This window comes from Phaseolus vulgaris, chromosome 6, assembly GCF_051622355.1.
Source record: "Phaseolus vulgaris cultivar YP4 chromosome 6, ASM5162235v1, whole genome shotgun sequence".
NCBI classification, from domain to species: domain Eukaryota; kingdom Viridiplantae; phylum Streptophyta; class Magnoliopsida; order Fabales; family Fabaceae; genus Phaseolus; species Phaseolus vulgaris.
This window is the reverse complement of record NC_143503.1, coordinates 29,979,111-29,993,529: the sequence shown is the minus strand read 5'-3', so window position 1 is coordinate 29,993,529 and position 14,419 is coordinate 29,979,111. Positions and strand designations below refer to the sequence as shown.

At 33.1% G+C, this 14,419-nt stretch overlaps 1 protein-coding gene across 3 annotated transcripts; it reads right to left on the bottom strand.

The window, feature by feature from the left end:
- Positions 1–1,017: 1,017 nt before the first annotated feature.
- LOC137832015 (endoribonuclease Dicer homolog 2) lies at positions 1,018–13,765 on the bottom strand. Of its 3 annotated transcripts, XM_068639965.2 has the most exons (23): positions 13,560–13,765; positions 12,949–13,055; positions 12,671–12,848; positions 12,418–12,531; positions 11,584–11,718; positions 10,261–10,345; positions 10,098–10,162; positions 9,455–9,595; positions 9,088–9,216; positions 8,875–8,995; positions 8,667–8,766; positions 7,625–7,820; positions 7,385–7,545; positions 6,990–7,208; positions 6,631–6,845; positions 6,266–6,537; positions 5,774–6,180; positions 5,584–5,687; positions 5,040–5,233; positions 4,361–4,570; positions 2,159–2,566; positions 1,642–1,920; positions 1,018–1,437 (listed from the first exon to the last, which is right to left on the bottom strand). In XM_068639965.2, exons 2-23 carry the CDS (start codon positions 13,029–13,031, stop codon positions 1,075–1,077), a joined length of 4,179 nt encoding a protein of 1,392 aa, XP_068496066.1. In that variant the 5' UTR covers positions 13,032–13,055; positions 13,560–13,765; the 3' UTR covers positions 1,018–1,074. The 3 variants fall into 3 exon arrangements, with proteins under 3 accessions (XP_068496066.1, XP_090160295.1, XP_090160296.1); XM_090304169.1 differs by having other exon boundaries at positions 8,667–8,995; XM_090304170.1 differs by lacking the exon at positions 13,560–13,765 and adding an exon at positions 13,200–13,339 and having other exon boundaries at positions 8,667–8,995.
- Positions 13,766–14,419: the final 654 nt, after the last annotated feature.

The following is a 14,419-nucleotide window of genomic DNA, read 5'->3' as shown; positions in this document are numbered from 1 at the left end:
CCAATTAGATCATATTATTTGCCATGAAAATCCTATCAAAACTGAAAATGAAAATCATGAATTAATAACCTCAATTTATGTTAAAGTTTAATATTGTTCATGTTGAAAGATGATGAGGATGTGCATAGCATATAAAAACATCAAAATGTTGCATAAACATAAAGTGAATAACTATTATTTATGAACTTAAACTTGAAGCACTTTCTACTAGTAGAGAAATAAATGGAAAAAATACCTAACAATACATTAAAATTAGAATGACTTTATCATTTTATATTGTATTTTTTTCGGTTATATAAGTTAAAAAAAGGTTTAAACAAAGTAACCTATTTAACCAATTTATATAAAATCCTTATTTGTTTCATCATTACTTTACCAACACAAATACTACAACAAACTAACAACAAATAACAAAAATACTGCAACAAACTAACAACAAATAACAAATAAAGAATACTTATCACGTTTTTTTACTTACAAAATCCAGGGTAAAATTAGTTCACATCTTCTATTCTCCTAATGATAGTTTTGAGTTTAAAAATCATTTTAACCAACTAATTTAACCTATCTTAAATTAAAAAAATAAACTAAAAAAAACTTTTTATTAATAAAATCTTCAAATTAATAATAATATTTTCTTAAAACATTATCATTGATAATAAATTTACAAAATTTAATAACAATAATAATGTTTATTTTATGTTATGTTTTAATTAATAAAAATAAATTACTAACTTCGAATAACTTTAATTTGATATTTTACAAATTTTAATTTTATATTAGCAAAAATTCAATAAAATTAATTTCAACATATTTAAATTAATAATAATATTTCTGTTATTTCTTTAATTTTCAATATGATAAGATAGTAATTTTATTACTTTAAATTTAAATTAACAACAGTTATAACTTTAGTATATTTTTAAATCAATAACAATTCTTAAAAACTTATTTTGCATGTATAAAAAGGGAGATTAAAACTATACAATATGGGTTGATGATTAATTCTCACAGGACTTGAATCAAATAATAAATTAAGATTACAACATTTTACAGCCAACAGTAACAGTTTTTTCAAACTTGTTTACACAAATGTTCTCTTTCCTTAAGGGAATTCAAAAGTTTCTTGCAGACTATCTTCTTGGCTGTGTCCTTAAGAGCAGAACCTAAATACTCATACTCATGAATGACTCCATCAGCTTCTACCCCCATTTTGTAATTAGTCACACCATCTTTGCGAGATACCACACTTTGTATAATTCTATAGTTTCTTTTCTGACACAATTCATAAAACTCTCTGATAGGATGAAGCTTCAATGTTTCAGGTGTTACAAGGGGTTCCAAGAGTGGCCTGATGCTTTGCCACACAACCTCCTTATCATACCCTGAATCAACAAGAATAGCTCCAGCTAGAGACTCTAAAATGTCTCCCAGTACCTACCAAACCATAGAAAAAATCTCAAGAGTTTTGCTATAAACTGAAATTTATAGAATAGATACACCCTTAACTGTTTATACAGTCAAGTTCACTTTCAGTAAGCTCTTTCAACACAGCTAACCCTAATGATATATGCTAGCATAAACTCAATGCTTAGACAATAATAACCAAGTGAACCTATAAACCAAATGTCAACAACTAACCTTAGGGAGTGATGTCTCTGACTCGTATCCAAAAGTTGATGAAGAAGACAACTTCTCAAAATTGTCAAGTGTGACAGCAATATGCATATGCAGTTCTTGTGAGGCATGGAGTACATGCTTGTGCAATCCATGCTTAATGGTACACCATGCATAACAATCATTATTCACGGAAGCTGATCTCATGTCAGTTAACTGACCAGGGGACATGCCAGGATATTTATTGTACAAATGCCAAGTTATCAAATAATCAAGGACTGAATCTCCCAGAAATTCTAATCGCTGCAAGGAAGGGAGTATATCATTCACAAATTGTGATAAAAGAAAAAAACTTATCAAGAATATGAGAAAACAAGATTGATCATGAAGAATGTGTACAATTACTATTTCAGAGGTCCCACCTAGACTTAAAAAGATAGGCTAGTCACTATTGAATTGATGAAAGTTCATTCATACACAGTAAATAGACGCTAATGTCACTGTCTTGTTTCGATAAATGAATATTAATCACAGTATGTACCTGATAACATCTAGGAACTTCAGGCAGCATGTAGGAACCATGGGTTAGAGCTTCCACTAAAAGAGAACGGTCACGAAATGAGTACTTCAATTGAGATTCTAGAAATTTCACATTTACCAGTTTGTCTGGTTGAATGTCAAAGTGCCTCTCATAGGGTATTTTATCAAAACTCACTTTAATTCCAACCCAATCCATAAACATCAATGCAGCCTTTTCACCACCTGTGCTGAGGAAGGCGCCAATCAGTGCCTCCACAACATCAGCAACGATCTTCCGTTTTAATTTTCTTTTTCCATAAACATAATTCTTTTTCCCCTTGGTAACCAACTCTGTGCATTTAAAACTTCCAGAACTATCACCAGGAATAATCCAGACATTAGGATCAAAAGGCTCATTTCGTATGAAGCCCTGCCAATCAAAAGAATAAGGAATTCAGAATTCTGAAGTTTCAAAATGATGATGCAATCCTATCATGATGTAATGCAGAAGTCTAAAACCACACAAATTCATCTCAGAATGGATCAAGCAAAAGTTAACCAATACAATTCTGAAAACCAAGTTCTATTCCACTATGAGGAGCTCATAGTTCTTTGGGGAAAAAGATTCACACCAGTCCAGAGCCTAGCTCTCTGTACACACACTCAACATTTTTCTGCTTACTCTCCATACTAGTCTTTGCCCAAAAAACCATAGCATTTCACTGTACTCATGTGCCTGCACCACTAGTGAACAGATCACGGCACTCCTTTCTTTTTCAGTATACAAACAGATATTTTCTTCTCAAAGATAAGATAAAATACAAAACTGATAGAAACTGGATCAGATTTACAGCAAGAAAACTGTTTAACTTGCAGAACTCTGAGGGTCTGAATCTCCCAATAATGCCCAAAGGCCACAATGCTACCAAATGATAAGATGATCACTCCTTTCCCTTCCTCATATTAATTGGCAACATGCTTTATCTCTCTAATCATCCCAGTCACCAACTAACTCCTTCTTTAGTGATTTTACTAACTAGAGGGGGATGCATATCAAAAACTTGTACAAACATGACAATCACCCAATCAATCACAATTATAATATTCTATCAAACTGTTAGTAAAAAACAGTATTAATTAACTAACTAAACAGTGAACCACTCGTTACTTTTTGTCATTGTATCAGAAACCAAGTTCTTGTAATTTTTGGAGAAAAAAACGATCTTTATTATTCTCAATTTATCAGAAATTCATGAGATATAGGCAGGGATGGGAAGAAGAAAATATTCACCATCCTGATTAGGAAGTAGATATATGTGACGGGAATTTGGATTTAGGGAGATAATTCCGAGAAAACAAGTAACCAAGTGCAGGGAAATCAATAGCTGAATAATTTCCAGTGCAATTGGGAGAGTGACGAATGAAGTACTTTTTAGAGAAGATAGTTTGTTTGAGGATGAAAATGTGTATCCCATGGAGGCACCAGCCATGCTAATAGAATCAGTTTGTTACACAAAGCCAAGGAGAGAGAAAAGCCTCAAACAAATGTCCACGCTACACTGTCACATCAGTATAGTTTAATAACCCACTGAAAGGGAAAACGTGACATGAAAAAACTATATGTTGTAGAAATAGCATGCAATAACACTAAAGCATGGTATAATGGTATAAAATGGTACGGGTGGATATGGAGTCAGACAGAAAAGCAATGCATGGCGATGCTGACATATTATCATGTCCTCAAAAAATTACTTATAAAATTGGAAACAAGATAATATTAAATGGCTACACCTGCCTTTCACAGCAAATGATTTGTTTTTCAGTAAAAAATGTTATACTTGTAACACAGCATATTAATGCTGTAAGGTAAGGATAGAGAAGAATCTTCTATACCAGATTTCAATAATCTGATCTCGATGTTAACTATCCAAATGTTATAGAATAAAGGAGAATCAAATCAAATCAAATTGAATATTCTGTTTTCTATTTATCAACCTAAATCTCCTGAACCCTTATTTTGAAATTCAAATTTAAAATAAAAGAACATATATCAACACTTCTTCATTACTCATAGAGAATACGATTAAAGAAATAGAACTTCTAAAGCAGAATAAAGACAAAAACATACAATAAAATTTTAAGTGTAAATATGTAAAATGCTGAAAGACAGCATTCATAACAGACCGGAGGATACAAAAATGGAATAAAAAATATGAGAGAGTACCGGAAGTCCAGAACTACACCCTAACTTGCAGAGGGCAGCATTGGATATGATCTTTTCCCGCTTCACACTAAGAAGACCTTCATGGTGATTTTGATAGGTTTTAAACAGCTGTTGACTGGCAGCATATTTTAAAAAAGAATCACCAAGAGTCTCGAGCGACTCATAATGAAAGGCCTCTTTGCACCTTTTTGAGGTGATTGCTTCCAACACCTACAGTGTAAAATGCAAGTACCATTGGTGTAAACATCTTTAAAATATTTGACAGCTAGAAAAGAAAAATGAGAAAGAGAATCCACACATTCAGAGAACATAATACAAATTAACCAAAAGATGCTAACATAAAATATTTCATCCTGACAAGTTTCTTCTCAATCTATTCATTGTGTATCTGCTGAAGTAAAAGGGGGGTAAAGGGAGGGCAGGCCTGAAGGAATTAATTACCTATCTATTCAGAATGGCATGCTTTCTATATCAATTGCTTTCCACACAATTGATTCTACACATACATATATAAAAAGTATACAATAAAACATACAGTAAAATAATCCATTTTCACTACATTTTTTTAATCTAATGTCTATTCAGGACAAATGACAGAAAGATATATAATTGTCAATTCTGGAAAAAAACATGGAAATATAATAATTTCTAAATATAACAATGAGTAGTTGTAACACACCTTGATTGTTTGAATTTCATTCTTTGTGCAATGATCTGAATACATATTTTTTAAGTTGAAAGCTCCGAGCACTGACTCAAGCCGATGCATGATTGATGGAATAAGTGAGAAGGAATAAATTATACTATCTGTTATTGGTGACATTACTATAGAGCACAGTTCTGGGGGTAATTCAACAAAGGTCTGGCTTGCTTCTGAAACAGAACAGAAAACATAAAGTTGAGATTCAGATTGGATAATATATGGGTAGTATTTGAAGACAAGTACTAAACATAGCTGCAATTATTGGGGTACATAAAACAAGTATAGTTTGGCATCATGATATTGATAACTAAATACTCATTAATAGAAGCAGTGTGATACAAATCATATTCATATTAAGTTTATAACAAAACTTTTGTATTAATTAAAAAAGAAAAAGAAAAAACATCTTTCATTCATATTCGGACACAGCAAAGATAGAAACATATAATTGGTTCAATCTCACCAAGGAGAGAGTAAGGAACAAAATAAAATGAACAAATTGAAAAATCAAGGGTCAGACCTCTTTCCTTTCCTTGTCTCAGTCCATGAGAGTAATTTTTAACTTGAAACTTGTGTTTTGCTTTGAGAAGCCGCTGATGTTCAAATTGCAATTGAATACCATGACTGAAAATCGGAGGAAAGAAAAAAATAACACACTCTAGTGGATTAAGCAACAAGAGAATAAACATCAATCACAAATAAGTACTTACTGTTGTTCAAAGTACTTCTTGTATGTAGTAACTTCACCGTTCCTTACCATCATAGGCGAGTTTGTGTCCAGTTCCATTATACCAGTAGTGATATAGAAATAAACCTTGCCACCAGCATGTGAAGTACACACCAATGCATTTTGTAGCTTACAAGCGCAAACTAGACCACTTTTTGTACTTATGTGGGGTTGATGATACTTACACCTAATATTAGATGGATTTACAGAATTAACAATCAACCAATCAACAGTTGAATTTGGACGTTTACCAGTAGCTGGAAGCAGAAGATAATCAATCTCTAGATCATCTTTCAAAAAGCATTTGTCTAAACCAGTTGTGAACTTATTCATACAATTATCTATCAGAATTCTAAGCAGAGTGACCTGAAATTTTTTACACAAAAGAACCTGGAAAACAAAAACAAACAATAAATACAAAGACTTTTCTTAACACTTGCGAATATGCCAAATACAATTAAAGGACAACATATACCTGATCTGAGGAAAGATTAATGGTTCCTTTGTATCTTAATTTTACTGAGACACTACCTCTGTCAAAATCCAAATCAAATTGCATGCATCCAATTTCCGGATCAAGTTTAATTCTTATGGCAAGAAAAACATCTTGCACAGATGTATGATAGCAAAAATTTGGACTGAACTCCATCAAATAACAATGGTATGTTGTGTGACTACTATTTGACACACAATTTACCAATCCAAACGGGGCATAAATTGGTTGGTTTTCATCATAATGTTCATTCCCTGCAACAATTATTTGGTGAGAAATCCATTCAAAATGAACAAATAGGTTTAAAGGAATAATAGAAGGTGAAGAATGAATAAGTCATGAGTTACCAAATTCCTCCACCTCTGCTTCTTCAATGACAATATCAGGAACAAGATTATCTGTCAGAGCTCCAATCTTGTGAAGTTGTTTGCATGCTTCAAGGCATGCAATATTCTTTAAGATTTTGTTGTCACCTTCTACATGAATAGGCTTTAGAGGGCAGCTCTTAGGAAGATACAATGTTCCAGTCTCTTTGTCCCACCTTGGAGCTGGTTTAAAGTACCTGAGAGTTCAATCTAGATGGGATAAATGATGAAAAACAATACAAAAACAAAACAACCAGAATAATGCATAGAAAAGCATATCTTAGGTTTCTAAAATAAAGGAAGAGCGAACATGTAATAAGGGAAGAAATGAAATAACTAACCCATCAGCAGGGAGCCGTGAGCAATATAAGTGAATCAAACTAATGCTAGAACTAAGATTTGCAAAGGCATCAGTGCTTGCAACACGATAAGTTTCCTCGTCAAATTGATCACCTTCTAAAGGATCACATGGAAGGGAAGAATGACGTAATGCCTCCTTCCTCATAATATCCCCACTAGTAAGGTACTTTTCTAGTCGAGAACATGTAGCTGAATCCCCACTGCAATTTCAGAATAAATTAAAGAAGTTTAGGAAAATGTACTTTAACTTGTATAGATTTGACTTTAGAATTTTATCTCAGATTTGACTCTGTAATCGTGTCTCTCAGCTTGATAATTAGCACTGGTGTAAGTACTACAGCAATAATGATACTGAGAATTGTAAAAAAGGAATTACCTGTTAACCATTAATATGTAATCTGAATTTTGCATTCTGGCACGTCCTCGGGACTGTATAAAACTACACACTGTAGGAGATGGATCAAATCTAATGACTAGATTGCAGGTTTGAACATCTAAACCCTCTTCAAGAATTGATGTTGCAACAATGATGTTAACCTGCATATTCAAAAAAATTGTAGATAAGACCTTCATTTGGCTATTACAATACAGTGGATTGTTTAAGAAATCAGCATACCAATCCCATTTGAAATTCTTCCACAATTTTATTTTGTTTTTTCCTAGACTGATTTTGTAATCCAAAATTGTGTCCAGCAATGAATTTAGTCTTCCAGCTATTGATTGTTGGAAGTAAGGTATTCAATAGATCCTGAAGGACAATGGCAGTAATGACCCTTTGCACAAAAATTATGCATCTTATGTCAGTCAAACCCCTGCAATTGTGCATAAAAGAGTTAATCATCACGATGGCATAAAAAAGCTTATTATATTCAATCAAACAAAAACAATAGCGTTATCCCACTGGAACTGCATATATAATCAAAAGGTAAACTAGTTAGAGTAATGAATCTAAAAAAGATTAATAAGAATGGAGTTTAACATATAATGTCACAGTGCAAAATCTGAGAGGTAAGGTCACAATAAAAATGGAGTTTAACATATTAGGTCAAAATGCGATCATTGTGGCAAAATCAATACAGGGTAAAGTGTTCAACACTCATCCCAAACTAAAGCTAGTACTAACAGGCTTAGATTCCACAAACTAGTGTTATCCCAAACTCCACCTGGTGTCACACAACATTTTAAAACTCAACATTATTTCAACTTTATACACTTTCCATAACACATATAACTATTGTTTTCAAAGAAGTACAAGTATTCTAAAGATCCATCAGTTCTCTACCTTTGAATTTTTGTCATATAGCATAAAATATCCAATTTTTTACAAGTTGTCAAAATATTGAGTCAACCTAGTACTAGCCCAGTTATTTGTTAGGACATAATTGAGCAGAAGAATGAATTTCTGTGACAGGTTAAGAAGGTTAAATCCATCCAATGAACACAACTATCCAGAGCTGAAGAATAAAGGAGAAATATGAGACTTCACTGTCTAACCAAGCGACCAACCATAAAGGCATTTAACCATCCAATAAGCTTAAACCGTCTTAACAAGGACAAGGAGAGCCTAGAGGCCAAAACATCCATAAAAATAACCCATGTTACATGATTTCAGAACCACATTGTAAATCTTTAAAAAGAAACCTATTCATGATTATAACCTGTACTCAAGTAGAGAGTCAATAAGACAGCAAACTTTGGAGGTCAACAGCCCCATCTCCACATCAGATTTAATATTGCCACCAATAGACCACTGAGGACCTGAGCAGGAAGAGAGCATTGTGTAAAAATTAATTAGTGCTAGGAATGCAAGCAAAAGATTTATACTTGAAATTTCACCATGTTTCTCAATGGTTGTAGAATAGTTACCGCATGGTAAGTAAGTTTTCAGTGTCTGCACACAGGCCAAAATAAAGTTTTTAACAGTTCTATCCCCAGAATGTCCCCATGAAAATGATTCGAATTCATTTGATGATAAAGACTCTGCAGCCTGTCACATTAACAAACAGCTGTCATCAATTATATTTATGAAACCTTGAAGAATCACGAGTCATAAAGTATGTGCAGAAGAAACGTGAGAACCTTCAAAGTCAACCAAACACCAAGCTCATCCAGGCAAAACATTAAAGCACAAAAAATCTTTTCTATTCTTTTTTGTGCAGACTCAGCAGCTGATTGAGTGAAATCTGAACTTGTTAAAGTGGATACATGCTGAGAAGCAGAATATCCATTGTTAATAATAATAATAAATTCAAGAAATAATAAATTGACATAAAGAGAGTAGCACAAAATAAAAATGACAGTGATTCTGAACTTACAAATACAGAAAGATAATAAGACAGAACTTATAAAGGAGCAGACTCATAGTTCCATTTTTGACACATAGGGATTTTGCTTTTTCTTATTGTTCGAGTTTATATCAAAAGCTGTTATCCTTAAATGTACACACCTGCTCTTTTAATATCCTGATTTTCAATGCTAAGTCTCTAAACAATGCAATTTCAACTCCTTTGTCCCTATAAAACTTGAATTTTGGTGTTGATGATGGTATGAACTCTGCGAGGACAGCTTCACTTACACATGTATATACCTTCATTACAAAATAGATGTCAAAGAAATAATACATAGCAGGAGGACTATATGGTAGCACATCAACACAAATGAGTATTAATCACATGAGAATAAATTATTCCATATTGTCTTATTTCTTCAAATAAATAAAGAAATAACTTTCAAATATAGGTACAGGTTCAAATACCTCTAGGCATGTTAATACATTGAGTCATGGATGGCCACAATTGTTTCCTAAAAACTAGAAAAATAACTGCTAAAAATAACTACAAAGTACTAAACAAGTTAGCATAAATTTAATCATTTTGATACTTCCTCACATAAAACGTATCACTTGGAGGCTCAATCAATAGTATCTAGTCTGTACTGTATCTACATACATATGGTTATCTTTAATTACAATAATTATTTATAATTTACGCCAAGAAGATAGTGGATAACACTCAAACAACACAATAACATGAACAGAAAGAAGAAAGTTAAAAAACTGTACAACAGAGGGAGAAAATAAAAAAGGCAACCTTAGAATGCATTAATGTAATTAGTGTCCGAATATTCTCTGACCAGGATAATTCAGAATTTCCAACTGGATTAAAATAGAAAAAGAAAAAAGGAAATCAACATTAGAGAAAGAAAAAAACTCTGTCAATCCAAGGAGATACAAACTTTCTCTAAACTGTTTACCTTTCGACTTAATTGGAGATGCAGTCATCCCAAAAATTCGAGGGAGATCAGAGACACCTAAATTTAATTGGTGATGATAAAAATCCTGCAAGAAATCAAATCTTAAAAAGGTAACTAACTAACTCATGATGCAGATGAATAAAAGCAAACATCAACTTACAATGCATGATTGTAATTGTCCTCAAACAAAAAAGATACAACTCTTACAGAACAAAATAAAATTATAAAAAGCATGAGACTATTGAAATAAAGTAAGATGATCAATGATGGGTAAGATTATACAGCAATTTTTCAGAAGCCATGCATCAGGTCACACCACCTTATTACATCCATTGAGCTTGCTATGATGGGTTTTTTTGTATTACTCTTGGTAGACACACGGCTTTTGATGCAAAGCTTTTAGCTATTATGAATGTTATTGAATTTGCTCATCAAAAGAAATGGCTAAATTTGAGGAATGAGAGTGATAGTACAAGTCAGTCCATGAATTCGCTACTTCTAATATTGTTTCGTGAAGACAACCTAGATGGGATTGCGGATAGCACAGTGATGCTAGTGCATACTTTTTTTAAAAACAACATCAAGTCCTTTTTCAAATTATCTTGGAAAATGCAGTAATTCAGAGTCCACATCAAATTACTCACACGGTAAGTTTAGTACAATTTATGACAACAACGTATTGCAACCAATGGGATGGTTGGCAAAACACAAATATTCAAATAAGAGTCACATTGAAGATTATTCAAAATAAGCCAAAAAATAACATATAAGAAACCCATGAGCCGCTTTCATAGGCTTAACCAAACACATGCACAAGTGCTTGATGTTAATGTCAAGAGCAGTCCATGGAAGTTATGTAAAAAATCTTTCAAACACCGCCAAGTCTATCTATGAATGTACCTAAATGTCTTTTCCATTAGTTTCTAGAGATAAGTGCACACCACATATATAACTGTAACAAACTACTTATAACAGTTGTTTATAGAACTAATAGCTGACCCACACTGGACGATGGTCTTATATTGTTATTAGTATTCATGTCATAGAAGAAGGTGGATACTTTAGTGACGCCTCGCCAATCAACCACAGCCCACACATAACCGTACCCAGTCTGTACACTAGACTGGTGATCGAGGGTTTAATTTCCCCCCTTTGCCGCTGTGCACAGACTGAATCTTAAGGACACTTTAGAAAGGTTAAACGTATATTTCAACATATTAATGAAGAAGTCAGAGTTCACATATATTATCATGATAAAAATTAGTAAGAAATTCAAAGATGCAAACCAGTGAAGAGAAAAGAAGGAGATGATACAACACTTACAGTCATGATGCAGGCGTAAGGGTGTTTACCCCTAGCATGATGGCACTCGTCCATTATTAAAACCTTAATCATATTCAGTTTCAGGAAGCTATGCCTCAGGCAATTCAGCAATATTGCAGGAGTCATGACAAAAACCTATACACTCAAAAGAATTACTGACAGTAATTACCAATCATCCATGCCGCACACAAAAAAAAAAATTCAGAAGCATCATACTAAATATCATATTCAAGTTGATTAGATGATAGAAAAAAGAAAGCATTTGCCTTCTATTCCATTTAGTCAAACATAAAGATAGATGCAGAAAACTATGTTTAAGTTGTCCTATAAGATCTAAGCCAGTACATACTTCACCAATAAAGAGGAAAATTCAAAAATTAGACAATATGAAATAAATTCCAAAAGTAACAATAAAAAGAGGTTGTGGTCAGGTGTTGATCAATAAAATCAATAAAGAAAATGGAGTATTTATTGTGTTCTCATGGAAAGTGGTATAGGGTGTCAAGAGAGATTAGTTATGTAAAAATATCAAGTTTAGTTTAGAAACTCAAAACAACCATACTTTTTTATTTGCATGATTAGGACATGCATGTATAGATTTGACTTTACAGTTTTTCTTCTCTTCTAATTCCATAATGCAGTCTATACATATGATTTGTGATCACCCCTCTGTGCTTACCAAATTAGAAATAAGCATTCAGCCATCTTTTCAAGTTAGGGGAAACAAGAACATACCACACAAGGCACAAACAAACAGATTATGAATAAGTAGAGCATGTTCATAAGGTTAACAAGGGCATCTTTCAGTCCTGATAGGAATGCAAAAATGTTCACCTCATGTTTCTCCATTTCTTGTTTCCACATAGCAGCGTCCCAGAAGTCAACCCCCATGTCTCCCCAATATGTTCCCACTTTTAAATCTGTGTGCCTTCTCACGGCTTTAGATTGCTAAAGTGAATGAATAGTAACAAGTTAAAAAGACAATGAATACAAAAGGCTAAGTAAAAGTACTGATCCGTCACAACAAATAATGTATCTCAAGTTTGCAGCAGAAGACATCATCATCATCAGAGAAAAAGTGACATACTTGAGAGACCAACACAACTTGGGGAACCAAGAACACAGCAATAGAAGAAGAAGGTTTTCTCAGATGATGAGCATAGCTGCGAAGAAGCATGATCGCTATCAAAGTCTTGCCGGAACCAGTCTCCAAGTACACTATGGTATTCTCACGCAAAGCATGATCCAATGCTTCAAGTTGATAGCTACTCAAAAAACAAAAACCAATAAAAAACAATAATACATTAAACAATGCACTCACTCAACATTAGAATGTTAACAGCAACATCTGTGTATTAAAAACACCTTCTAGCAAATGGAAGAGCATCACGAATATTGTTCTGCTGCTGTGTGTTGCCATCTATTTCCCCCTCTAGTGCCTCTTCCATGGTCGGTTTGTCTCCTTGATCACCCTACATTCAAATTCCAGTGAAAGAAAAACACCCCATAAAAAAATATCCTTCTCCACGTCACGGAAGAATCAAAACGCAAAAGAAGTTCAACCCAAAACTCAAAGACACTCACTGAAAAAATGGGTAGTGCAGAAGGTTCTTTACCTGATAAGTGTGGTGTGTATTTAACACGTTTTGAAATAACCATCAAATTCCAGTGAAAGAAAAACACCCCATAAAAAAATATCCTTCTCCACGTCACGGAAGAATCAAAACGCAAAAGAAGTTCAACCCAAAACTCAAAGACACTCACTGAAAAAATGGGTAGTGCAGAAGGTTCTTTACCTGATAAGTGTGGTGTGTATTTAACACGTTTTGAAATAACCATCAAATTCCAGTGAAAGAAAAACACCCCATAAAAAAAGATCCTTCTCCACTTTACGGAAGAATCAAAACCGCAATAGAAGTTCAACCCATAACTCAAAGACACACACTGAAAAATGGGCAGTGCAGAAGGTTCTTTACCTAAGAAGTGTGCGTGTGTATTTAACACGTTTTGAAATAACCATCAAATTCCAGTGAGAGAAGAACACTCCATCAAAAAAAAGATCCTTCTCCACATCACGGAAGAATCAAAACCGCAAAAAAAAACTCACTGAAAAATGGGTAGTGCAAAAGATTCTTTGCCTGAGAACTGATAAGTGTGAGTGCGTATTTAACTGGTTTGAAGCAACAGTGGTTACTACTTCTTTCCCAAGTAACTTGCCAGAGAAGGAAATAACACGTGGCAGAAAAGAAGCGCCAAAAAGGGACACTCTTACTCTTAGTTTACCATTTGGTTTGGGACACAGAAAACGTATAACTTTCCGAAAGGTATCTATAGATACAAATTTATATTTTTTATATAATCACATTATAACTTTTAATATTATTATTTAATATTTTTTAATTTTAAATTTATTTTTTATTATATATTTATTTTCAAAATTCATCAGATAAAAAAATTGTATACAAATTTAGAATTAGGGTCAAATTATCATTCTCTAAAAAAAATAATCATAAGTATATTCATTGTCACTGTTTTAGCTGTTTGGGAACAAGATTATTCTCTTACTCTCACTTTAGACCATGTGATTTGGAATACCAAAAGCTTAGAACTTTCATGGAAACTAAACAAAAGTGTGTCACTCTCACTGTTTCCGCTGACACATGAATATAACAGAATATTTCTTCTGTTAGAATTTCAGAAATTTAAAGTTCAATGAATACCTTTTTGTTTTCTTCACTTTCTTCTCTTTTTCTTTTTTCCCCTCCTAATAGTATTGAGTGTGGATTCATGATTAAATGAGAATTTGTAGATGTACCTGAACACAAGATTAAGGGAA

Coding starts and splice junctions, on each gene's coding strand:
- LOC137832015 (XM_090304169.1), bottom strand. CDS start 13,031: ATGGAAGAGGCACTAGAGGGGGAAATAGATGGCAACACACAGCAGCAG. Junction 10,163..10,260: donor ATCTCCAATTAAGTCGAAAG/GTAAACAGTTTA, acceptor ATTTTAATCCAG/TTGGAAATTCTGAATTATCC. Junction 8,996..9,087: donor GTGTTTGGTTGACTTTGAAG/GTTCTCACGTTT, acceptor TTAATGTGACAG/GCTGCAGAGTCTTTATCATC.